General features: G+C 45.6%; 1 protein-coding gene and 1 long non-coding RNA gene across 2 annotated transcripts; both read left to right on the forward strand.

Annotated features, from left to right (window-relative positions):
- The first annotated feature begins 25 nt into the window (after positions 1 to 25).
- On the forward strand, positions 26 to 13005 carry LOC120645581. The gene is made up of 7 exons (XM_039922364.1): positions 26 to 232; positions 305 to 716; positions 791 to 1055; positions 1123 to 1355; positions 11805 to 11864; positions 12005 to 12447; positions 12759 to 13005. The coding sequence occupies exons 1-7, from the start codon at positions 129 to 131 to the stop codon at positions 13003 to 13005; spliced, it is 1764 nt and encodes a 587-aa protein (XP_039778298.1). The 5' UTR covers positions 26 to 128.
- Positions 13006 to 13302: 297 nt separating this feature from the next.
- Positions 13303 to 13944, forward strand: LOC120646401. Its single transcript, XR_005664417.1, has 3 exons — positions 13303 to 13432; positions 13626 to 13735; positions 13833 to 13944. It is a non-coding gene; the product is annotated as an uncharacterized LOC120646401 (long non-coding RNA).
- Positions 13945 to 24969: the final 11025 nt, after the last annotated feature.

Below are 24969 nucleotides of genomic sequence, written 5' to 3' on the forward strand. Positions count from 1 at the left end.
GAAAACCCGGGTCGTTTCACCTGGGTACGTGCTTTGGATACCATGTCGAGTACTTGTAGTTAACTATTTTGATCTTCTGACTAAGTATTGGCTTCTTTCTACAGAAGAATTATAAATCCTGGTATTGTATGCCTCCGACTTCTGCAAATGCTGATTCTGACGACAGCAAGAAATGGAAGGTGGCTCCCGGATCAATGTTGCAGAGGAAAGTTCCTCGTCTTGATGCTGACCAGTAAGTATATAATATTCTGTTGATTGTATCCCGTTTGCCTCATCTTTCTTATTCAGAATCTTGCTTGGCTAGGGTCCAACATCTTTCGGCACATGAAAAAGATCAAGTCCAAGACTTCCGCAATTGGGTGTCAAGTGGTTCAAAAGAAACTAGTCAATTAGCCCCCGATTCTCCTGTAACTAGGTTGATCGAGACCCCGGCTGCAAGTTTCCCGAGTGCTGACATAGCTGAGAAACCAAGCGAACCAAGCCCTGAAACATCTGATACTCCTTCGGCTGCTGAAGGAGCTTCCAAAGCTGGTGGATATGGGATTAGTGGAGCAGAAGGGTCGAAAGGTCCTTCCGTTCGACTGGTACCATTCCAGTCTATGCCTCAGTCAGCCCAAGAAGAGTTGGGAAATGAACTATTTGATGATCCACTGTTGTCTCTAGACAATATGAAGAAACTTGCAGATTGTATGCAATGGAGCTTTAAATTCACCAAGGTGAGTCTTCTAGCACTACTTGTCTTTGTCGAGTAGTTGTTGATGTCTGACCAGATTCGCCTTGTATGTCTCAGGATGTAGCCAATCAATTTTTCTTGAAGTCTCATGCTTTATATAAGACTGTAGACAATCGGAAGATCTTAGAGGAGCAAAAGATCATGATTGCGAAACGACTGAATGAAGCCCTTGCTGCTCGGAACAAACTTTATGAAGCAAGTCAGCAGCATCATCTGGAGATTTGTGACATGATGCGCCAGATTAAGAACCTTGAGGAAGAAAGATCAAAACTTCAAGAAGAAAATCCCATGCTTCAGAAACAATTGCAGACTGCCCAAGCCAGTAAGCACTCAATCTTTTGTCCTGATTTTACTTTGTCATATCAATATCTGAGATATCTTCCCATCAGGTTCTCCGGAAGACCATACTCGACTAATAGCAGCAGCTCAAGCTCTTGTGGATGTGGTTGATACTAAAGAAGAGTCGCCAAGTAGCAAGTCCTTGGTGGAGCATTTGGAAGAAGCTTCCCAAATGTTTTTTGACGTTATGACGGCTACTTCCAAGAATTATCTAACCCACATGATAGGAGTTGTCAAGTCATACTTACCTCAGTTTAATTTAGCTCCTATAGCTAAAGGAATAGCTTCCAGTTGCTCTGATGAGAAATTCCGAGAGTATTGTAAAGAATCAGAAGTGATTGCGGAGGAGATTTTGAAGAACATGGCAGAGTAGACTGCTTGTAACAACTCTTATAATCTTCATTGAGCTCTTGTCGTTGTTCATAGCTTGTGTCCTGTTGGTGTGTCTTCAGAAGCATAATCTGATACCGTAGGATAAGTATGAACTAGTCGATCAATCGAGTAGAATACCCGCATGGAGTAATCCTTAAAGTCAATTAGTTAGGATGAGTCCCATCGGACTATCCAAATAGAAAAAACTTGTAAAGATACCCATAAACTACTCGATCAGGCGAGTAGTGTGTCCTTATCAAGGACTGGAGTAATCCGTAAGACAAAACTATTAGGTACGAACCCCGTTGGGTTGTCCAAGACATAAATGTCATAGGGATATACAAGGCTTACTCGAGCAAGGCGAGTAAGGTATCCTTTAACCAAGGACTGGAGTAATTCTTAAGGCAAAACTGTTAGGTACGAACCCAGTCGGGTTGTCCAAGACGTAAATGCTAGAAAGATATCCAAAACTTACTCGAGCGAGGCGAGTAAGGTGTCTAACTTGTGTTGGAAATATGCCCTAGAGGCAATCAAAGAGATGATCATATTTCCTTGTATTCATGATTAATGAAGTGTTCCTTGAATATCCATGAAAGGCAACTTGTATTGATTGACAATTATGTGAATTGTCTGTGAGACTCTTTACTTGTATGGTTATTCTAAAGCTGTTCCTAGTCGGAGTTCATGTGAGGACACACATGAATATTAGACTAGCACATGTATTAGTTGATGACTATGTTTCACAAGTCATGGACATGTAGATGTCAAACTAATAATGTGGGCTCATGTGGGACATGAGTCTGAACTGACCCAACACGAGAGATGGTGATTTCGTATTACACAATATGTACGCTGTGGCCTAAGACCTAAGATCGTTGGATGTACTCAAGATGTGAACCGACTTACTTAGGAGCCATCAAACGCTGCACCGTAACTGGGTAGTTATAAAGGTGGTTTTCGGGTCTGTCAAGAAGCATGCTGTGAGACATAGTCGGTCAAGATGGGATTTGCCCCTCTCTAAAAGAGAGAGATATCTCTGGGCCCCTCGAGTGATTCAGATCAAGAAGTGCATAGCCATGCGAAGGTTAAGAGTTAACCAAGAATCTGAATCATGGCATCGAGAAAGAGAGGTCAGCTTTAAGCTAGACCAAATATCGTGAGGCAAATTGAACAGCATGTATATGATACTGTGGCGGCTCGTCTGATATGATCCTTGTGTGCGTATAGGAATTGACATGTCTTGCTAGAGGCCACTGTCTACTATTGGGCCGAGTAAGAGTACTCAGGCCATGTCTATTCGCATGTGAGCCCATAGGGTCACACACTTAAGGGAAAGAAGCCTGATAAGGATGAGATCCAAATTAGACTGGGTTTAGGGGCACTAATGGGCCTTTTAGGCCCAAAAGAGTGCGCCCAAGGTGGGGCCCAAGGCAGCCCACCTAAGGGGCTATATAAACAGACGAAGGGGGCGCCTAAAACTCTAATCTTAGCTGTTTTACTGTTCGCATGGACAGTAACCATCGCTACAGTAGCCGTGCATGAACAGCACCGTGTGTGAACAGTAGCCGCCCCTCCTGTGCGCCAAGCCCTAGGTCGCCCTCACGGACCTAGCAGTCCGGATCGCGACGCTTCTTCCCGTACGTGTGGATACCTTGGAGGTGCCGCATCTACTGCACAAGGACGAGCCGCACGTGAGGAGGTTCTCGCAACTGCACTGCCGGCTTCCATCTGTTCGACTACATCGACGCGCGACAGAAGTTCCGCATCCGCGCGTCTAGTGGTAATCCTGTGATCTATAACTGCAGTAATCCTGGTTTATGCGGTAGAAATTTTTTGTTTTTGCTACCCCATATTCCTACAACTTGTAGACTGGAGTAACTACTAAGATTGTCCTTTTAGGGCGAACCCCGTCGGGTTGCCCAAGATGGACAAAAATGTAGTAGTATCCATAACGTACTCGAGCGAGCGAGTAATTTTGCATTGACAGCAATGCTGGAGTTCCTCATAGTTGACCTGTTAGGATGAACTATGTCGAGTTATCCGAGATGGGCAACTAGTAAAGGTATCCATTCACCTTCTCGAGCTAGGTGAGTAGGTTGTGCCCTTTAAGGGAAAGGATGCGGCTTGTGTAGTTGTTCTGATGGAAAACTGTGTAAGCTTATCTCGGACTGGTGATGCTGTCAGATTGCCTTTAATGTAGTCGATATGTCAATAATGATCCTTACTTTATTAAAGAAATCAACTGACACCACTAGTCTGCTTGGATCAAGGATAAAACTTGCGCAAGTGCTCAATGTTCCAGGAATTCGGTACCTCATTGGCATATGCATCAGTGATTCTATATGAACCTGGTCTTGTAACCTTAGTTACGATGATGGGACCTTCCCATCTGGAATTTAACTTGTGCAGTCCTGTCTCATCCTGAATCCGGCGAAGTACTAGATCTCCAATGTTGAAGGATCTTTACTGGACGTTGCGATCATGATAGCGTCTGACTTCTTGAAGATATCTAGCCGATTGAGTTAAGGAGTTGACTCTAGCCTCTTCGACTGAATCTAACTCCAGTTGTCGAGCTTCATCTGCTTCTCCTTCTTGATAGGCTTCTACTCTTAGGGATCTCCACATGATATCAGCGGGTAGTATAGTCTCTGACCCATAGGTAAGGAAGAAAGGAGATTGTCCAGTTGCTTTGCTAGGCTGGGTTCGCAGCCCCCCAGACTACATGAGGTAGTTCTTGAATCCACTTGCCGCCTTTCTTGGTGTTGGCGTCATAGAGTCTTTTCTTCAAGCCGTCGAGTACCAAACCATTGATGCGCTCAACTTGACCATTTGCCCGAGGATGAGCCACGGAAGCATATTTGATCTCGATGCAGGAGTTGTCATAGAAATCCCAAAAAGATTGTGACGTGAAGTTGGAGCCAAGATCTATAATAATGGTGCGAGGAAAACCAAACCGATGGATAATGTCGGAGATGAAGTCCACTGCTCTATCTGATGAGATCTTGACAATGGGCTTGTACTCGATCCACTTGGTGAACTTGTCGACTGCTACCAGCACATGATTGACTCCTCCTGGAGCGACGGTTAATGGTCAGATCATGTCCAACAACAGGCGAACGACCATCATGGAGGGATTGTTATCAAGTTGTGTGCTGGGACGTGAGTCTTCTTACCAAAGAATTGGTAGCCAGGGCACCGTCTGACCAAGTCATCTGCGTCCGAGACAGCTGTTGGCCATAAGAATCCTGACCTATACGCCTTGCCGACTAGTGTCCTTGATGCAGCGTGGTTGCCGCAAACTCCTTCGTGTATTTCTCGGAGGATGTCTTTGCCTTCTTCAAGGGTAACACACTTCATGAGGATGCCTGAAGCAGAGCGCCTCCGTGTCAGTGGCTTGTTGGCTTTATTCCTTGACTGATGGGTGGTGAAGTTCATGAACAAAAACTCCTGGTGGAACAGCTGCTCGAGTGGACCCAAGTTTGGAGAGGAGATTAGCTCCCACGTTGTTGTTGCGATCGACGTGGTGGATTTCCAATCCCGAGAACTTGTTTTCGAGCTTTCTGATTTCTGCAACGTATGCGTCCATTGTATGCTTGTTGATGTCCCATTCTTTATTGACTTGTTGAACGACGAGTAGAGAATCGCTATAGACAAGTAGTCGCTTGATGCCGAGAGATACTGCTAGTCGGAGGCCGTGTAGCAATGCCTCGTATTCAGCTTCATTGTTGGAGACCTTGAACAAGATTTGGAACACATACTTCAATTGTTCTTTCTTGGGGGAGGTGAACAAAACTCCTGCGCCGCCTCTATCGATCTTGAGTGATCCATCGAAGTACATCACCCAATGCTCTGGAATGCTCTGGGGTGCTGGAATTTGATTTTCCCGCCATTCAGCCAAGAAATCGACTAGCGCCTATGACTTGATTGCTGTTCTTGGCTTGAAGTTGATTTCCAAAACTCCCAGTTCAACTGCCCACTTTGAGATTCGTCCAGTGGCATCCCGATTGTGGAGTATATCCCCCAATGGGAAGTCAGTTATGACTGAGATCTTATATTTGTTGAAGTAATGCCGGAGCTTCCTGGAGGTGATTAGAATTCCGTACAGAAGTTTCTGAATCGATGGATATCTAACCTTTGATTCGGAGAGTACTTTGCTGATGAAGTAGACTGGTCTCTGAACACCGTAGGCATGGCCTTCCTCCGGGCGTTCGACTACTATCGCCGTACTGACTACATGGGTAATCGCAGCGATGTAGAGGAGTAATTCCTCACCGGGTAGTGGAGCTGTTAGAATCGGCGGTGACTGGAGATGATGCTTGAGATTCTCGAGTGCTTCCGCGGCTTCTGTAGTCCACTCGAATTTATCTTGTCGCTTTAGGAGTTTGAAGAAGGGTAATCCCCGTTCGCCAAGCCTGGACAAGAATTGATTCAAGGCTGCCATGCAGCCTGTAATCTTCTGGACGTCCTTGATAGTAGCTGGAGCGTCCATGGCCATGATGGAGTTGATCTTCTCAGGATTAGCCTCAATTCCTCGGTTACTGACGATGAATCCGAGTAGTTTTCCAGAGGGTACACCAAAGACGCACTTGGTTGGGTTGAGCTTCCAGCGGAATTTTCGGAGGCTGTTGAAGGTCTCTTCCAGGTCAGTAATGAATTGATCCTGAGTCTTCGTTTTGACAACGACGTCGTCAACATAGGCTTCAACATTGCGATGTAGCTGGTCGGAGAAGCACAGCTGTATCGCACGCTGGTAAGTAGCGCCAGCGTTCTTCAACCCGAAGGACATGGTCTTGTAGGCGTATGCCCCGTAAGGGGTGATGAAGGCCGTCTTGATTTGGTCTTCTTCTTTTAGGGCGATCTGATGATACCCTGAGTAGAAGTCGAGGAAGGATAACATGACACATCCTGCTGTCGAGTCGATTACTTGATCAATACGTGGTAGCCCGAAAGGATCCTTCGGGCAATGCTTGTTTAGATTAGTGTATTCGACGCACATCCTCCACTCGTTTTGTTTCTTTTTCTGGACGAGCACAGGGTTGGCCAACCAATCAGGGTGGTAGACTTCCTTGATGAACCCAGCTGCGAGTAGTTTTGCCAGCTCTTTCTTGATGGCTTCTCGCTTGTCCGATGAGAACCGCCGTAACCGTTGCTTTTTTGGTGTTGCTTTAGGGTCGACCTTCAAGGCATGCTCGTTCAACTCCTTGGGCACCCCTGGCATATCTGCTGGTTTCCACGCGAATACGTCTCGGTTGGCCCTAAGGAAGTTGACGAGCTTGAGTTTCTATTTGTCACCCAGTCTTGCTCCGATGATGGCTGTTTTGGAGTCGTCTCCCTCTTGTAGCTGGATAGTCTTGGTAGCCACACCATTGGTTGGTTTAACCGATGATTCGCATGGCTTCTTGGAAGGCATCGACTCCTTGAGTGAGAGTTCTTTAGCAGCAGCAAGTATTTCGCTGACAGAGCTAGGAACCCGGATAGTAGAAGCATGATCTATTGCTTCCTTGTCGCACTCGAAGGACTTGAGGAGGTCTCCCCGTAGCGAAAAGACTCCTGTGTTGCCTGGCATCTTGAGGAGCAGGTAGACATAGTGCGGCACTGCCATGAACTTGGCTAGTGTAGGTCTTCCCAAGATAGCATGATAAGAGGACTCGAAGTCGGCTACTTCGAATTTGATGTACTCTGTCCGAAAGTTCTGTTCTGTACCAAATATGACTGGGAGGGTAACCGAGCCAATTGGAGTAGAGGAATTTCCGGGGACGATGCCGTAGAATGGAGCCTTGCTTAGAGTAAGCAGACTCATATAGTTGAGGCCCATCTTTACCAGTGTGCTTGCAAAGATCAGGTTGAGCCCACTTCCGCCGTCGATGAGTACTCAAGTAAGCTTGGAGCCCTGAACGACTGGATCGAGTACTAGCAGGAACTTTCCAGGTTCAGAGAAGCTGGTCCACTGATCCTCCCTGGAGAAGGTAATGGGGACCTCGCTATATTTGAGTGGCCTCTGAATTGCTGGTTCGACTGAGAGGATCTCTCTGAGTAGGAGCTTCTGAGCTCGCTTGGAGAAGCTAGAATCTCCTCCAAATATGACGTTGACGATGTTTTACTGCTGTTGGAAACCATCACGGTCTTTCTTATCGTCTTCATCATCTTTGTCTTGTTCTTTCTTTGGAGCAGTTGCAGGTGCCGACTAGAAGGATTTGCGCAGGATCGTGTACTCCCACATTGAGTGGTTGCTCTTGGAGTGGATTGGACATCTTTTGTTGTGAAGTATCTTGTCGAATTGGTCCTGCAGTTTGTCGCCCTTCTTACCACGCGGTGTGCGATCCATAGTGCCGACAGTGTCGTCAGGCTTACGCTTACGCGTAGGATCCCGCTAGTTGCTGGGCCCTCCACGGTCGTTGTGGCGCTTCCCGTTGTTGTCGTTGTTGCGGCGGGGAAAGCGACTGCGTTCTTGCTCCTCTTCATCTGCCCAGCGCTACATAATGTCACATAATTTATCACCGTTTTGGGCTGATTACGCCCAAAGTCGCGGTATAGTGACTGGACGGTGATGCCGCTCTGGAATTAGTCGATGGCGTCATCGTCGGCGACGTTGGGGATGGTGGCTCTTGTGTCGAAGAAGCACTTGATGTAGGATCTGATCGACTCGCCTTGCTCCTGCTTGATCATGGATAGGGCATGACGAGTAGCTACTCGATGTAGCGACCCTTGGAAGTTGTCGACGAACGCCTTCTTGAGGTCCTCCCACGAGTGGATTGACTCGCGCGCCAAGCTTTCGAGCCACGTGAGGGGTGCGGGCTCCAGGGCCATCGGGAGGTAGAGGACCTTGGTGTTGGTGTCTCCCCCTGCAACACTAATAGAGGTCGAGTATAAACTTAACCATTGAGCAGGGTCTTGCTTACCGTCGTACTTTTGGATGTTCATAGGCTTGAAATCCTTCGGGTACTCGATGTTGTCGAAAGCCTTGCTCAGGGCTTGGAAGCGGTTGGAGTTGTCCGCAGGTTGTGCTCTACGTCTTGCGTTGATGATGTCCCGTGCGTCCATAATGGAATCGGCTACCTCTTCCCTATTGTTCCCACGGTTGTTGTTGTTGCGGTTTGGCTGAGGGTTAGGAGCTTGATTTGCTTGTGGTTGGCCACCTCTGGGGCGATGACTACTCACAGCTTCCTGATCCTTATGATTTCTTCAGTTCTGCTGTTCTTGCTGCTGTTGACGCTAGTGGCCTCCGGGGATATGGCTTGCTTGAGGTATTGCTATTGCGGTAGCCCTTGATCGCGTACCGTGAAGCGAGGACAGGGGGTTCTGTCTCTCGAGTTGTTCAACAGTGTTTTTGGTGAGATTTATGACTCGTTCCAACTCGGGATTCTGGGGCAGCGTCATGAGTCGCAGGGTTGCTTCTGTCATTGCAGCGATTGGTGTTTTGAAGATGGGATCCGCAGCATTGTTGAATTCGTTGTTGAGGTTGTGTGGCGGGAGATGAGCATGTTCGGCCGCACGAGTCTTGCGCACTTTGATTCCTTTCCCTGCGGGCTGTACGAGTGATTTCGTCTTCATCAGCTAGAGCGTCTTGGGTCAAGTTGTCAACTGAGATCTGATCCAAGGCTTCATTTGGATCATGGTGGCTTGGAGCACCTCCGGGCTGGATGATTACCGGAACCAAACGCTGTGAGAGAAGCTTTCCAGGTCTGATTCATAATCAGCTAGGACAGTTCCACCGGAGCCAGTTTCCCTCTCAGTTTCGAGGGGAGTGCCGTGTTGAAACGGGAGGTCATCAATGCTGGCGACTTCTCGCAGGTTGTCGAGTAGTTCTGCGAGGGTATGACCTTGGCAAGATTTGAGTTGCATCTTAGCCAGCGCATTGGTGATGAAATCCAGGCTGTCTTGAGGTGACTCAATTGGATCTGGGTAAACGTCAAAAATGGGTGCCTCCCAGCTAGCGGTGGCTGATTGGTTTTTGACGTGTAGTAGGCGATCCAAGCTATTTTCATAGGAGGATCTAATTATCTGTTTGTAAATAGATGATGAATTGCGCAATCCAAAGACGGGTTGCGTGATAAGAGTCCCAATCCGAATGGATTTCGGTTTGAGATCAATCTGAGTCCGAGTAGAACTCGAGTTGTTTTCGAGTTTCGACTCGATCTCCTTGGCAAGGTCGGGAAGCAACATGATGCCGTGATCATGAGATCTAGCGAGCTTGTTGGAGTCTTCCGACGTGGAGCTCTTTGGCGTGGGAGAGTTGGTTAAGTGGCTATTGAAGCCGCCTGAACCATTGGCGACGCAGACCCACGAACAGAAGATGAAGGTGGCACCTCTGGGAGGTGTCATGGTGCTGAAAGCAAAAAGTGGCCATCGAACTCGCTGATGAACTCGCTGAGTCTCCTACCTGGCGCGCCACCTATCGGTGTTTACTGCCAAGCCTACTTAGGGATACCCTTAGCAGTGGGATTTGTATGTAGGGATCGACGGCTCTGGAAGTCGATGGTACAAGGAACACAAAGATTTAGACAGGTTCGGGCCGCGAGTTGCGTAATACCCTACGTCCTGTGTGGTGGTTTGTATTGCCTTAGGTGTAGATGTCTTTTGACGGGATCCCTGCCCGCCCTTATATATCCGGGGGGACAGGGTTACATGGAAAGTTCTAGCTGAGTACAGTTGGAGTCCTTCTACAACACGATCGGGTAGTTTCCTTGTACTGCAGCTAGTTCTACGCCTATTCGGGTAGTTACAAAAAGAGGTAAGGCACATCCATGAGCTATCCCTTACTCTAGAACATTCTATGTATGTAAGCAGTCTCGCTGCCCCGGGTCTATAGAGAATGCACCTGGGTGCATCCTCTATAGAGAATGCACCCAGGCCAACCGCACCGCCTGGTCGAGCCCGACCAACCACACCCCAGCCCCTGCGCGCTTTGGCTCGATCCAGACCAACCGCCGCGCGCGGACGCACCTGGTCTGGTCAGACCAAACCGCCGCGCCCACAACTACCCCCCTAACCGCATTCTCCATGTTTACATTTTTTTCAATTTCAAAAAGTAGTTCCTCTCTCTTCGCTTCCGCCTCTCGCCCGCTCCGCCACATCCCACATCAAGGAACCCCGCCGCGCGCCCACCACCCACCTGCGCCGGGGCATTACCGATGGACGCGGTGGGTCAGCGCTGTGCGGTGGGGGGGGGGGGAGGGTGCCACCGCGCGCTGCTGATTCGGTAGCGAGGGTGCGGAGCAACCGAGAGCGGAGCAAGCAGGAGTGGAGCAAGCACGATTTTCAACTCCTCCCTACTTCCCCGCACGGGCGCAATCCCACTTTAATTTGCACACCCCACACCCACATCATAGTAATCTCGCGTAATTTCATCGCTGCGCCACACACTAGGGTTTCACTGGTGCGTATAAGGGGGAGGGGGAATGTGGCCTAGTGATGCCGCGCGCCCGGGGAGATGTTTTTTGGCGATTATTGATGGAGCACGCGATTGGGGTTGTACAGTTTTTGCAATTGCTGTTCGCCCCGATTTGCAATTTAGCCCACGATGCAGGCATTTTCCGGGGGGGGGGGGGGTGGAGGGTGCGCCTTCCACGGGGGTGGAGGTGGGGTTGCAATCCTCTAATTAGGGGGGCAGAATGGGTCCCTCTTTCATGCATTTTTTTTCTGGGTCATAACGTAGTATGATATATTGAGAGGGGGGGTGATGCCCATCTTTGCAATAAACAATTATAGGGGGGTTGTACATTTTTTTGCAATTGCTCTTCGGCCAGATTTGCAATTTAGTTCACGATGCAGGCATTTTCGGGGTTGCGCCTTCCACGAGGTGGAGGTGGGGTTGCAATTCTCTAATTAGGGGGCAGATGGGGGTTCCTCTTCATACACTTTTTTTTCTGGGTCATAATGCAGTATGATACAGTGAGGCGGGGATGCCCCTCTCATCAGCTAGTTTGCATTTTTAGCCAACTATGTGTTGCATTTACAGTTAAGTACTGGTTGCAATTTGTCTGTTATATGAAGTTTTGTGTTGTTCTATGTCTAGTTAGTTTGCGCTGTCCTATGTCTGGTTATATGTCTATAGGAGATTAAATGGTTGCAACACTGTGAGCAGAGTATTAAAAAGTACAGAGTATTCTAGTTTGACTTGCATTTTGGTCTAGTTAACTAGTCTAGAGAACAACAAACATGTCTGTCTTTGCCTTTTTGGGATACCTCTTGTGCAAGAATAATATCTTTGGTTGGCTTTTGTGTTATCAGAATTCAAAAATTAGGATGTGTTGCATTTTAGCTAACGATGTGTTGCATTTACACTTAAGCATTGGTTGCAATTTGTCCATCCAAAGGTTTCTCATGGCTTTTTTGCTTTTTTTGTGTTTTTTTGTTGAAGTGTTTACAATGGACGCAGATTCAGATCATCAGTGCAGCAACAATCATGGTGAAGATCGGGGTACAGAGAAGAGCAACGATAGAATGAAGTTCAAGAACAGGAGGAAAGTATTAAGGCTGAACAGTCCTGTTCCACCCAACGGAGGCAGTGATGAGAGTGATGAACATGACTCGGATTATGTGCCATCCTCTCCTGTCTAGGTTGGCAATGCAGCAGAGGGCAGCAATAGGAAGAGGCGCCGCAAACAGGTTCGCCGTCATGCCCCCGCCAACGCTGCAGCCCCTCGCGGTGTTGTTGGTGGGCAAGACGAGCCGAAGAAGAGGCCTGTTTGTATCCGCTGCTCTCCCATGAAATTCAAAGAAATTGTTCGAGCTCTTGGTGATAATCTCAAATGTCAAGTTGTGGCAAAGCATTTTGGGGGTCTGCTGCTGTTCAAGCCACATGCACTTGATAGGCATTTGCTCAGCTGGCTTATGCGGAAGCCCAATCCAGAAACAATGAAATTAGAGATTGGTGGCGGCAAAGAGATAGCAATCATTGAGCACAGTGTATGGTGTGTGTTCCAGATCCCCAATGCTGGAAGTGACCCACCTCATATGACCTGCCTGACACATGCTACTGCGTCCCTCCTATTGCGCCATCGGTAACTTCTTTCCTGCCAGCACCAGTTGCTCCTAGCGGGGGGCTGGCACCTCTGATGCCCCTGGCGGTCATGCTGCTATCAACATGGAGCCTCCACCCATGTATCGGTACCCTAGTTTCAGCAGTTCTTTCGGCAAAAGCATTGTTGATGTAGTTGGAAGAAGTAGGAAGTCAGAGGCGCTTATTATCTTGAAGGCATTTGATGACAGCACCAGGCAGGCCCAGGGTTTCATGCAGAAGGCTGTCGAGTATACATCAAGGGCAAATGAGCTCATGGCAAAAGCCTACCATGAGTGCTTCACCTCCATGCAGAAGCTACTTGTCGACGCCCATGCCGATAAGGCTTCTATCAATAAGGCTAGGAGGCGGGCTAGACCAAGGAGCGAAGAGCCAGCAGCAGCGGGCGCTCAATCAGATGATGTCAGCACATCAGACGATGATGATCCAGAAACTAGCGACGGACGTGATCGTCTCCGGGACAGTAGCCCGCTGGAACGTGAAGACCCAGAAGATGAAATTCTGGAATCACTGCCAGAAGATTCTTATCACAGCTCTCTAGTGCCTAGCCACGGAAATGATGATGCCGAAGATAGAGGCATTATGCATGATGTAGATAATATATGTGACATGCTAAATGCCTCACCACTTATCACCCCGGATGCCCTTGTGCGCATTAATGCAACAGTTATTTCATTTTTTCTTCCATGCACCATTTTTTTGTGACCTTTTTCTTCAACGCACCCCCCAGAAACCCCCACAAGTGACAACTCACTTCCTTAGTGATAGTCCAATCTCAAACGTAATATTCGACAACTTTTTTTTAATCTGTCTACCACACACTTGCAATGCCTATATGCAATGATTTGCAATTTGTTTTTTCAAATCAAAATTAGGAATCCAGTGACGCAACCCAAGTACCAGATGGAGATTGTCTCAGCGATCCACGCATCCATAAAGATGCCAACGACGAGGACAGGGACCATGCTGTAAGTACTATGCTTTTATTTTTTTTCACATTGGGCTTATTTTTCTTCAAAATAGGATGAAATGTGCATTTCTCCATGTTTTACAGTGCCGCATTGTGTTTTTCACACACTTTTTTTCTAGCAATTCACACATGATGGATTTTTTTGCAATTCATGACTTATAGTGTTTGCAATTTATCTATACGTGTACAAGAGAAAAGAAATGACACTGAAGAGGAGGCACTCCAGAACAAGGGTGCAGATTCACGTGCCCCCCGGCATACATCCAACCCCCAGAATTCTGCAACTGGGGCCACATCTGAAGTAACCTAACTTGTGCCCCTTTTTCACATTTGTAGTAATTCGCAGCGGACGTGTTTGCAATTTGTGACTTACAACGTTGCAATCTGTGTGTCTACAGGAGAAAACAAATGAGAATGAGGAGGAGGCATCCCATAACAAGATGGCAGATGAACGCGCCCCCCAAGATGCATCCAAAACCCAGAGCTCTGCAAGTGGCGGCACTTCAGACGTAAGTTACTTTTGCTCCCCATCACACACTATCCTTTTTTTATGTTTTTCATTTTGTCTACCCTTTTTTTTGTTGTTTGCAATTTAGAAGTTTCCTATTTGAAATTTGCTGCAGCTAATCCTTTTTTTAATATATGGCATTCAGGCTGCAGGAACCATGCATACTGGTAAAATAGCATGCAACAGAAGAAGCACGCGCTCCACTAGCGCAGCTCAAAACAAGGATGGTGATGATGCAGCAAAAAAGATGGCTAAGGCTGAGGCTGTAAAGAACAAGATGGAGGAAATCAGGAAGCTGAAACAGCAAAGAGCAAAAGAGGTTATAAAGAACAAGAGGGCGAAGGCTCAGCTAGAAAAAGATAACCAAGCTTTACGCGATGAACATGAGAAAAAGTTGATCTTGTTACGCCAACACGCTAATGTGACAATCCAGGTTTTAGGGGTTAAAAATAAATTTTTTGTGTTGTTTTAAAAATTTAAACCAAGTTTATCCAAGCAAGGGTATTTTTGTTATTTTGAAAAGTGCAAAGTCCTTTTTACAAAATAGTTTGCAAAAGGCAAAATTTCAAAATTTATGAGGGGTTAAAATGCATATTTTGTTTTTTCACTTTTACCCTCATAAAAAGATTTATTTATGCCTAAGGCGACCCTTGCAATTTTAAAAATAAGTTGTGTTCTTTTGCATTTTAAAAGATTTGACGGATTTCAAAATATTTTCAAATCCTTTGATCTAGTGAAAATTTTCACAAAATGAAATTGTAGGTCTTAAAAAATTGAACAATTTTCATGTTGAACACTTTTTCATTTGAACCCTAAAACACTGAGAAATTTTATGTTTACAGAAAACCCCCTAGCCTTTTTACTTTTTGCAACCAGGTCCACCCACAGCTTCTTCTACCTTGGTCTACTGAAAAGCAGGGGCACCGCATGTCGCCGTAGGTCTGCCCCGCTGCCGTGGTTTCTCGCCCTCGGATCGTCACGCCGCCTCGAAGCACCGCCTCACCGCCTCCACATGCCGTGCACATGGCTCCCACCGCCATTTCGCCACCCCTGCTGGCCGTCTGCGCACACGCCACGCCGCCCGACCTCCCTGCTCTCGCGACACCTTGCTGAACGCCACTGGACAGCCGCCCCCGCTGCCGAAATTGTTTCCCCGGCAAACTAATCCCCTACAACTTCTTCTCCTCTCCCTCCCTCGTGCCTATAAAAGGGGCAACACCCTTCCCTGTTCCGTGTACACCGCCGCCGTGCCGAATAGCCATTACCGCCGCCGGCCATGCTCCGTGGAGCACCCCTACCCACCTTTCCTCGGCCCCAATCGAGCCTCTGAACAAGTTCCCCTCGCCCCTCTGGACCTCCCCAAGCCGCAGCCCCAACAATCCGGCCACCACCATGGCCAGCGCACCACCACTTCCACCGCCTGAGTTACTGCTCCGCCGCTCCCCCATGTCCGACCATCCCCGATCACAACCAAAGGCGCAAACAGGTAGCCCCCGACCTCCTCTACCTTTTCCCCACCCTAGCCCTCACAGCCGGTGACGATCCTCGCTGGATTTCGGCCGGAACAGAGCTTCCCATGGCTGTCAATGGCGCAGGGACCTGATTGCTTTGTTAATTTTCTTTTCAGGGCCTTTTATGCAAAGTTTTCAAATCCTTTTGTAGTGAACTTTGAAAAATCCTAGAAAAATGTAGAAAAATCAGAAAAATACCAAATTAATTTTGTTATGTTCCTCTCAACTAGCTCTATAACTTTGGCTACTAAAGTTTGCATGAAACTTTATATTGTGTGCTCTAGTTTAATTATTTGCAAATGAGTAATTTATTTGTATCTTTTCAACCCTAGCTTTGTTATGCTTGATTTTTGGAACTTACCATACTTTTTCTATGTATAGTCTTTCATAAAAATTGTGGCTTAAATGCTTGACATTTGCTTGTTATTTCATGTGTTTTGTTTATTTCTAGTATATACACCTGTTTTATTTAGTAAGGCATGTTTCTATTAATTTCTTGGAGTCATCTTTTTACCTTGGGCTCTAATAATCATAAATAGTTTATGGTAATTTTTAGAATAATTTTTGCGCTGTTTAGTTTAAGTTTTTGAATTATGTTTGAGTTTTAAGGTTAATTTATGCTAGTGTTGTTTTTAATAAAATAAGCTCCATGTTTAGACTTGATTCATATGCACAATCTTTCCATTTTAATTTTGAGTTGATGTTTGATGTTTGAACCCTAGTTGTTAATTTTCTTTTGAATTCAAATTCTAAATTTGATTTCAACCCACCCCATGTTCCTAAATAGAACTATTCTTGCTTTCTTTTGATTTCAAACAATGCTACTTAGTATAACTAGCCTTGTTATTTTATGTAATTCCTTATGTTTACCTTTAGTCTATAAACAATTGACCAACAAAGTAATACTTTTAAGCTTGGTCTTAAATGTTTACTTTATTGGATAACAACTTTTTAGTGAAGAAAAGCTATACTTAAGCACTTCACTAATTTCGAGTACTGCATTGCATATAGAAATTATATCGCTAGTCGACGGAACGTACGAACTATTCTAGAAACCAGACGAGGCTACTTCTGAAACCCAAGTCAACATTACGGAAGATAACAAAGATCTGAACGTGAACCCGGAATCCAAAAGTGAACTACATGAAGTCCAACCAACATCACGGAATTAACTGAAGTTCCGAACTTCATTTCGGAAGAGCTGAAGCCTACTAACTTTATAGACTCTACTAAAGGCAAGCCCCGGTGCATAATTCTATAATTTAAAATTATGTAATTTATTTTCTTGTGCATTTAAGTTATTGGAGTTGAATGAAAACCGTAGATGCATAATTCTAGGTACCTACTGATTGAAAACTAGATCTGAGTCCGAATAGATGCTATGCTAATAGGACCGGCAAAAGTCGAGTGATTGCCTGTCACTCGCGAGCTTATAGGAGTTGACTGTTTACTTTCTTGCAATCACTATAAGGACCATGGACGGATTGGGATACAAGTTTCATGGTGGTAATCCGTCTGTGTTTATAAAATTTGATAAGGCCACAATGTGTGGTAGTGTTGATTAAGCATTTGAAAGTACTAGCCACATGCCGTAAATATGGTACGCGGCAAGCCTAGTAACTGATCGGCCTGGCAAGTGGACATACCTTCCACTCTCTCTTAGAGATAGGAAGTAAATTTATAACGAAAGTTTATTCTATGTTGCGCAACAATTAAATTGCGAGTACAGAGAAGAGCGGTTCTCTGTACTCGGGGAGAGTGGTGGTGATCCACGACCCGGAATGAGAAGCAAACGGCTGCTTGGAAGTGACTCAACAGTGCTCCAAGCGTGTGTGTTAGGTTTACCTTGCAAGGATTGAAATTCGGTTCGAACTGTTCCGCCGCTCACGGATATTGAGCCTGCTTAATCTCTTTGCCACATAGAGTAAGAAGTGAAACAAAGATGATACTCAATCTTGTTGTATGTAAATAATTTCTTTACCATATTTGTATAGATAGGTGCAAACCTAGAATGGTTAATCCAACTAGAACCTGAAAGCTAAAACTTGAAAATAAGGACCTACTCTTTGTTGCTTTTCAGCAAAAGAAAACCCAGAGCCTTCACAAGCCTTACATGTCTAGTTAAAGGGATGTTATACCCTTAGTCGGGTAAGCCTTGCTGAGTATTAGTATACTCAGTCATGCTTTTGACTTTATTTTCAGAAAATCTTGGGAATACTTGGTGAGATTTACGTCATGTACGGGCTTCATCATGATATCATATACCGACGCTAGTTATCGTTATCTTTTCCTCTGTTTCATAAACTCTAAAGAACTTATCTACTTTCAAACTTCTGTGGTACTCCATTTGAATCCTCAAACTCAGTTTATAATAACATTTACTATTGAAGTTTGTGTGGTAAAATTTGTGTTTATTGTAATCTCTGGGCTCACCTTCGAGTGAGGTATGTTGTTTCAATCCGAAATCCAGTGGTGTTATCGGGATTTTACCCGACATACTGTCAGATTACTCCGTTGAAGTGTGTGTAGATGATGGTTAGGGCACTTTAACTGGATTAATTCTGGTGGTTTTGCCACAGCTGATAAAGAAATTCAAAGGTTGAAGAGCAGTGTAGTTGATGCGGAGGCAGGCCCCAGTGCCGCAGGTGCTCTAGGGTTCCCAAAGGATTCAATTGATGAAATTAACTCCCAGACCCTACCTGTTCGGCTGTCTCAAGAGGAAATGGAGCAAAGTTCACAGGATTTCAACCAGTTCCAGAGGATGATCTACAAGAATGTTGGCCAGAGGTTGAAGAAGAGGCCAAAGAAGTACATATCGCCCTTCAAACTGCCAGGGTGTCGCCCGAATGTTCCATTGACAAAGGCACTTGCACTGCGGAACAAGATTGCTGCTGATCAAATGTTGAAAGAGTAAGCATAAACACAAATCAAGTGGCAATTTTTTTCCTTTTTTTGCAGCAAGCAGCAGTACAATCATGCACATGCAGTTGCTAATACATTTTCTTTTGCTTGTTTTTTCAAGAAAGTTTTGATTGACTTCAGCATCTTTTGCTCTTTTGATGGAAATGATCTACTAACCACTTTTGCTGATGACAAAGATGGAGACTCTTCTGTACTTGACTTTACTGTGCATTGCCTTCGCTACGATGACATTGTCCAGAAGGAAGACTCGGTGGGATACATGGTGTTTCTGACAACCAGGTTCTTTGTGAGTTTTTCACCCAGCCCCTGATGATACACAATTTTCACCTGCTGTTTTAATCTCTTTTTTTTATCTCACTGTTTTTTTCTTTTTCTGTCCATTGTGATTCAAATGATATATCCTAGGGTCAGGCAATGTCCGTCCAGAGCATTTACATGGACGATGGAGTGACCGAGACTGATGATTTCAGGACGCTGTGGCAGTGCCTGGAATCAGAAATTGAGCACTATGAGTACATATTGAAGGCAAAGCTTGTTAGTTACTTTTGCAATTGGTTAACTATTCCACTTGCAACTGCAGTTAGGTTACTTTGCAATTGGTTAACTATTTTCACAATTACATTAGGCATGTATAAGATTGATATCTTTTTGCAGTTGCTTTTCACTATGCTTTGCAACTATTCTATAAGTTATTTGCAATTGGGGACTTAGTCTCTTTTTTTCCATACAGATATTTATGCCTGCATGCTCAGGGAAGCACTACTTTGTGTACAACATCAATCTTATACACAATCATATTTTATTGACCATAGTTGCTCATCTCATTGAAGTTCTAGCACAGCACAAATATTATCCATCCTTTTTTTACAGTCCAAGATAACACGTGTTAACGCTCACTAACGATCATTTCCAGGCGTCAACTTGATCAGAAAATCATGAGAGTTTGCATTTCTTACACGCATCTTTATCCAATAAAGTCCCTAAACCACACTTCACCTTTTATAAAATGCAAGTTGTGTTTTTGAGCTAATATGCAGGTTGCAAGCACACTTTGGCTCGACATAAAATCACAGAAAATATCAGAGCGACGATTCAGGCTCATTTGGACCAAGTGCAGCCCAAGAACCACACCAAAATCAGTCAAGACAAGGCAAGCCCCAGCATTCAGATAAGAGGAGGCCCAAGACAGCCCGTTGGAAGAAGATGGAGGCGGTTGGCGGCCCGGGCAGGTCGACCGACCTACCTGGTCGGCCAAACTGGCCCGTGGGCCCCACCACCTCAACTTCGCCACGTGTCACCTCCTCACTAGTTGCTCAAGTCGGTTCTTCAAGATCTCACCCGTGGCTCCTTGCTATAAATACAAGGGGGGTAGAGATTATGACACACACACACCACAGTTCCTCTCCTCTCTTGCACTTCTTGCATAGTCTTTAGGCTTAGTGGAGTTTAGGAGAAGTCTAGGAGTCATCGAGTCGCCGGATCTGCTCGAGAGTCTGGTATGGGTTCATCTCTAGCTCTCTCTTGTAATATTTGGCTGTTTGTAATAGAATTAGACTATGGTTATCGATATCTGCTTGAAGTATGTTCTGAGTTATCGGATATATGCTTCTTGATATGGTTGCATTATTATTCAATGCTTGCATTGCATGATTGCCCTGTGGTTGAGAAGGTTATCGTATCGTTCTTAGAACTCTATCAACTACTCCAGTATTTGTATATTTGCTCTAGTGTGATGTCTGTCCATCCGGAGGGTGGGGGCTCCACGCGGGACACTAGAGTATCCCTTACTAGTGTAGACATGGTGTTTTTATTAGCTAAGAGTTGCTGGATCTCAATTATACCCATTGTTTGTAGAGGTAGCCGGCAGGTGGTGGCAGCCCTGCCCGAGCCCGAGTAATCCTCCACGTTCGGTATGGGAGGTAGGAGGTACATAAATCCGCCGGGGTGTACGGGCTCCTCCCGTTGCTTCGATAGTGGTCTCCCTGTTGTGTAGTTTAATCTCTGACGATCTTACCAATGAGATAGTATAGATATAGATAGCCTAACACAGTTAACTCGAGCTCTAACTTCTGCCTTGCTCCCGGCCTAGAGCATCTTTTATCTTTTCTTTTATTTATTTATCCAGAGGGTAGTTTGTGTGTGTATCACACTACCTCCTACCATGTTATATATCTTACCCCTGTTTATGCATGAGAATATCCAATCTAGATAAAGTTCATTAACTAGTCTATATCTTTTCACTCACCGCCTTCCCTACGAAAATATAAATGACACCCCAGTATACTCCCGGGTAAAATGCTACAGTGGTATTTCGTGCGCTTGCGGATTTATTCGTGGTTCATGAAATACTGCCACCCCAAAATTGGCGTCTGCGGGTGTCATCGCTGCTTTCCCGGTGGTGACGTTGGTAGGTGCCAACAACACACACATGGTAATAAATAAATTACTACTTTTTGTTTTTTGCTCAACGCAATCATATTACTCCTGGTAGTTTACACGCTTAGCTCTTTGCCGATGGCCACTGTTTTCTGTGCCTACTTCTCCCACACACCCATCAGTTGCAGCGCTGCGAGGCCACGCCACGGGCAGCTCATCTTCACTCAGTTCATCCTGACTCAGATCACTTTCATCATGCAGATCCTTTACAATCTTTGGCCGACCTCTCTTCCTTAGGGGCCCATCATTCTTTTTGGTATTTTTCCTAGTTGCTATAATGTGTACCTCGTACTCCACATATGCTGCATTGTCTATCACCATAGTTAACCCTTGTGTATGTGCTCAGTGGGGTGCCATTAAGCGGAGCCTGAACATCATTTTTCTTTTGTTTCCCAGGCCCTCGGCCCATTGTGCGTGACATTGGTGGCTCAATTAGCAACACCACAGCATGCATCGGAGTTGAAGATGGTGGTGAATTAGTGCCAGCACTACCAGATTGTTCAACCGATCCACTAGCTGGTGGGGCAAGACCTAATGATTCATCGTCTGTACTTCTTGGGAACAATTCAATGCCTGGAGTAATCTTGTCTAGCTGCCTGTTTGCTTCCTCAAAGACATGGTCTGACCTACTTCCAGCTCTTCCAAGCCTCATGGACTTAAGCAGCAGCTTCGACATCCTGCACTGCTCTTTGTTTGCTTGCGCACCGATTCACACACCGTCGTGCCTATCCCATGTAACTTCTTCTTTTCAATCATGAGTATACCTCTTCAATATGTATCTCTCCGGGATTCTCCTCACTTGAAGGTGTGTGAAGGCTCTGATGATGTGCATGCAGAACAGACCTGCAAATGATAGTGAAGTCAATCAGTCTCTTTTGCAATTGTAGTCTACCATAGTTTGTAATTGTGGACTACTAGGGTTGCAATTGTAGACTGCCATAGTTTGCAATTGTGGACTACTAAGTGTTGCAATTGTGGAGTAATAGGGTTGCAATTGCGGACTAATAAGGGTTGCAATTGCAGACTATAGTTTTTGCATTTTATTTGATCTACCAGAGTTTACGCATTTTTTATCCATCAACCAGAGTTGTATTATTGGGCAAGATCAATAGCAGCAACAGGAGGAGCAGCAGCACCACCATACCTGTATGTTCCCATTGTTTGCACTCGCAGCTATATTCACCAGCATCTTTATCCGCAACCTCCCTGAATGCATGTTGGGCCCAGTAGAAGCTGCCCTCACCATTTCCATGCTTCACCAACCATCCATTCTTCATTCTTGGATCTGGATTAGGTTCAATCACAAATGCTGTGCTATTATTGTACTGCTTCTTGTACTCTTGGTATACAGCCCTTGTGTACACCCTGCTCAGCTGCTCATCAACTTTGTTTTGCATGCTCGCACCACTTCAGCATGCACCACCCATGTTTTTGTTGCAGTCAGTATATGGATAGAGCACCAACTGTGAAGTAGCAATATTTGTAATTATCATATTTTTAAGTTAAACTTCCCTTCTTTTTTTTTGCACTCACTTGGGCATAGTGTGTCTCCCCGGCATCCATGTGGTCTACGTGCTGAAGTGAGCCTAGCATCCTTTTAGCAAACATGTGCAGTCTCGTACTCTCATTAACATAGTCATCTTTGAGCACCCTATTCTGGCTTTTTGATATCTGTGTTGATGTCATTCTCTCACAATACATCCCCTTGAAGTAAGCTGCAATCCACCTCTCCCTTTTTTCCCACAGAGCTTTTATTGCAGGGTGTTCAGCAATGCTACATTCATCAACTAGCCTCTTCCATTCGACCTCGAATTGCATTGGCCCAAGTGGATAATTTATCAAAGATTCCAATTTCTCTCTCAGTTTTATATCCTTGTGTTGGGTGTAGAGCTGGTCTAGCTCAAACTCCCATGGCCTTAAGATGTGCCAGCGGCAGTTTCTGTGATTTTTGTCAAAAGCCACCTTTATTGCTTGTCTCATAGCTGGATCTTCATCTGGCAGTAGACAGTAAACAAGGAGGAGACAGCGTCAGACACACACAATTTGCAATACAGCAGGAACTAATATTGCAACCAGATAGAATGAAGTTTGCAATCATGGTATTAGATAAGAAATATGGCACACTTGTTAGGATTACATGAGGCTGCCAACCACCCATGCAGCTCTTGAAGGTCTCAAACAACCACCTGAATGATCCAGTTGATTCATCACCAATCAGCGCTTGCCCGAATGTCACATTCTTCAAGTTATTGTTGGCCCCAACAAACATGGCTAGCGGCATGCGCCTGCTGTTTGTTTTGTGTGTCGTGTCAAATGTAACGACATCTCCAAAGTCTCTATACTCAGCCCTTTGGCTGGCATGACTCCAGAATATGTTCCTCACCACCCCAATTTTTGGATCTGCATCCACATCCCAGTAGAAGTGCTCGTTGTTCTCCTTACACCCCTAAAAAATTGCAAAAGCTTGTTAAGATCATCGTCTCTTTCTTCTCTAATTTTCTCCGCCTTCCTATAAGCATTTTTGTTCAAAAAAAATAATCTCAGTAATGTAAAAACAAAATCCAGCGGGGGATGTTGCAATTCAGATACGGTGTGGGAAAAAAAGCAACCAGCACCTACATATTTTTTATGTCCTTCTCTGTAAAACCCCACATATGCCGACCATCATATAGACCCGCCATCACATTTAATGCTGCTTGATGCGGAACCCCATTTCTTATCATTATATTGAATATGTCACACATGCCTTCTTCCATATTCTTGTGCGCATGCATGTATCTAGTCATCCTAGGGGATGGTTCCAGTTTGTGGTTGTGAGCTTGCTGTACATGATCAAAGTACCATAGCTCACGCCTCTTGTCATATTTCACCTTGAAATATGCAGGGCATCCGCATCTTTTTTACTCTTTTTCAGTTTTGTTGGGCTCTTCCCCTTTCTTGCCCTCATGCCACCCTTCCCTGGAACACACCCAATGATTGGTTTCTTTGCTAGACCTTGCTGTCCTTAGACTGAATCCAGCTAGCCTCGCATAGTCTCTATAAAACATGTAAGCATCGTTTTTTGTAGTGAACACCTGCCTCACTGTTGGCACAAAATCAGGGGCTATATTTGGATCCTGCGGGGGGGGGGGGTGAAAAATACACTGATGACATTTTTTACATAGAAAAAATTGAGTTTGTAATCCATATCAATCTAAGTTGCAGTTACCTAGTATCACATTACCAGACAAAATTAAATCACATTTTACAACTCGAATCAGATTTTCATAGACAAAATTGAGTTTGCAATCCCTAAGTTCCAATTACCCAGTAACTAAACTTGTAACTCGAATCACACCTTTTTTTTTGTCTCAACTCGCACAGCCAGCATAGCTTTTTTGTAGAGTGCTTATCGGGTAGACAACCTGTGCAGTGTCCGGAGTCTGCAGCGATCCTGGAGGCAGGGCGGCAGGTGGCGTCAGCATCGTGACATGATGAAGCGGATCAGCAGATTCAGCTCTAGAGTTTTGTGCAGGAGCTTGTGCAGTAGCAGGGGTTGTCGTTGAGGCGGCGACAGTAGACAACGACACCATTGACAACAGCGTATTTGCTCCTCCATCTTAGGAGCATCGAGTTCTGAACGCCATCATACAATCCCCAAGTGCAACAAGCGCCTGGGAATCGCGATGGGGCGCTGGGGCCGGCGATGGAGGCTGGATCAGCGATGGTGGCGCCATGCCCCCAGGTGGATCCTCACCCTCTCCCGCACAACCAGATTGGGGGCGGTCTCGTTGGAGGTGGCGGTGGCGGCGGCGGCGTTCCCCCTAGTGACTCTGATGTTCCTCGATTTATTCAAAAAACTCGCCCCCCCCCTCATTTGTTTTGTCCGGACGCCCCTCCTCGAAGTCATCGCTCAAGATTTGCAACTGGCTAGTTTTAAACGTTGCAACTGGTCACACAAAATGTTGTAATTTGTCAATCAATCGCGGTGGGCCACGCCAGGCGGACCCAGATACTGGGGGTGGGGGGCTCGAGTTTGGCCCACGTGGCCGGATGGCCCACGTGCGGGGGCGCTCAAGCCGGGAGGCGCGCTGGGGGGTCTGTGCATTTGATTTATAAATATATATAGATAGTGTTATGGTATAATGCACCTGGGTGCATTCTGTACATAGAATGCAC

This window comes from Panicum virgatum, chromosome 8K (genome assembly GCF_016808335.1).
Source record: "Panicum virgatum strain AP13 chromosome 8K, P.virgatum_v5, whole genome shotgun sequence".
Taxonomy (NCBI): domain Eukaryota; kingdom Viridiplantae; phylum Streptophyta; class Magnoliopsida; order Poales; family Poaceae; genus Panicum; species Panicum virgatum.

Coding starts and splice junctions, on each gene's coding strand:
- LOC120645581 (XM_039922364.1), top strand. CDS start 129: ATGCCTCCGACTTCTGCAAATGCTGATTCTGACGACAGCAAGAAATGG. Junction 233..304: donor CCTCGTCTTGATGCTGACCA/GTAAGTATATAA, acceptor TTGCTTGGCTAG/GGTCCAACATCTTTCGGCAC. Junction 12,448..12,758: donor TCCCTCCTATTGCGCCATCG/GTAACTTCTTTC, acceptor ACCTCCATGCAG/AAGCTACTTGTCGACGCCCA.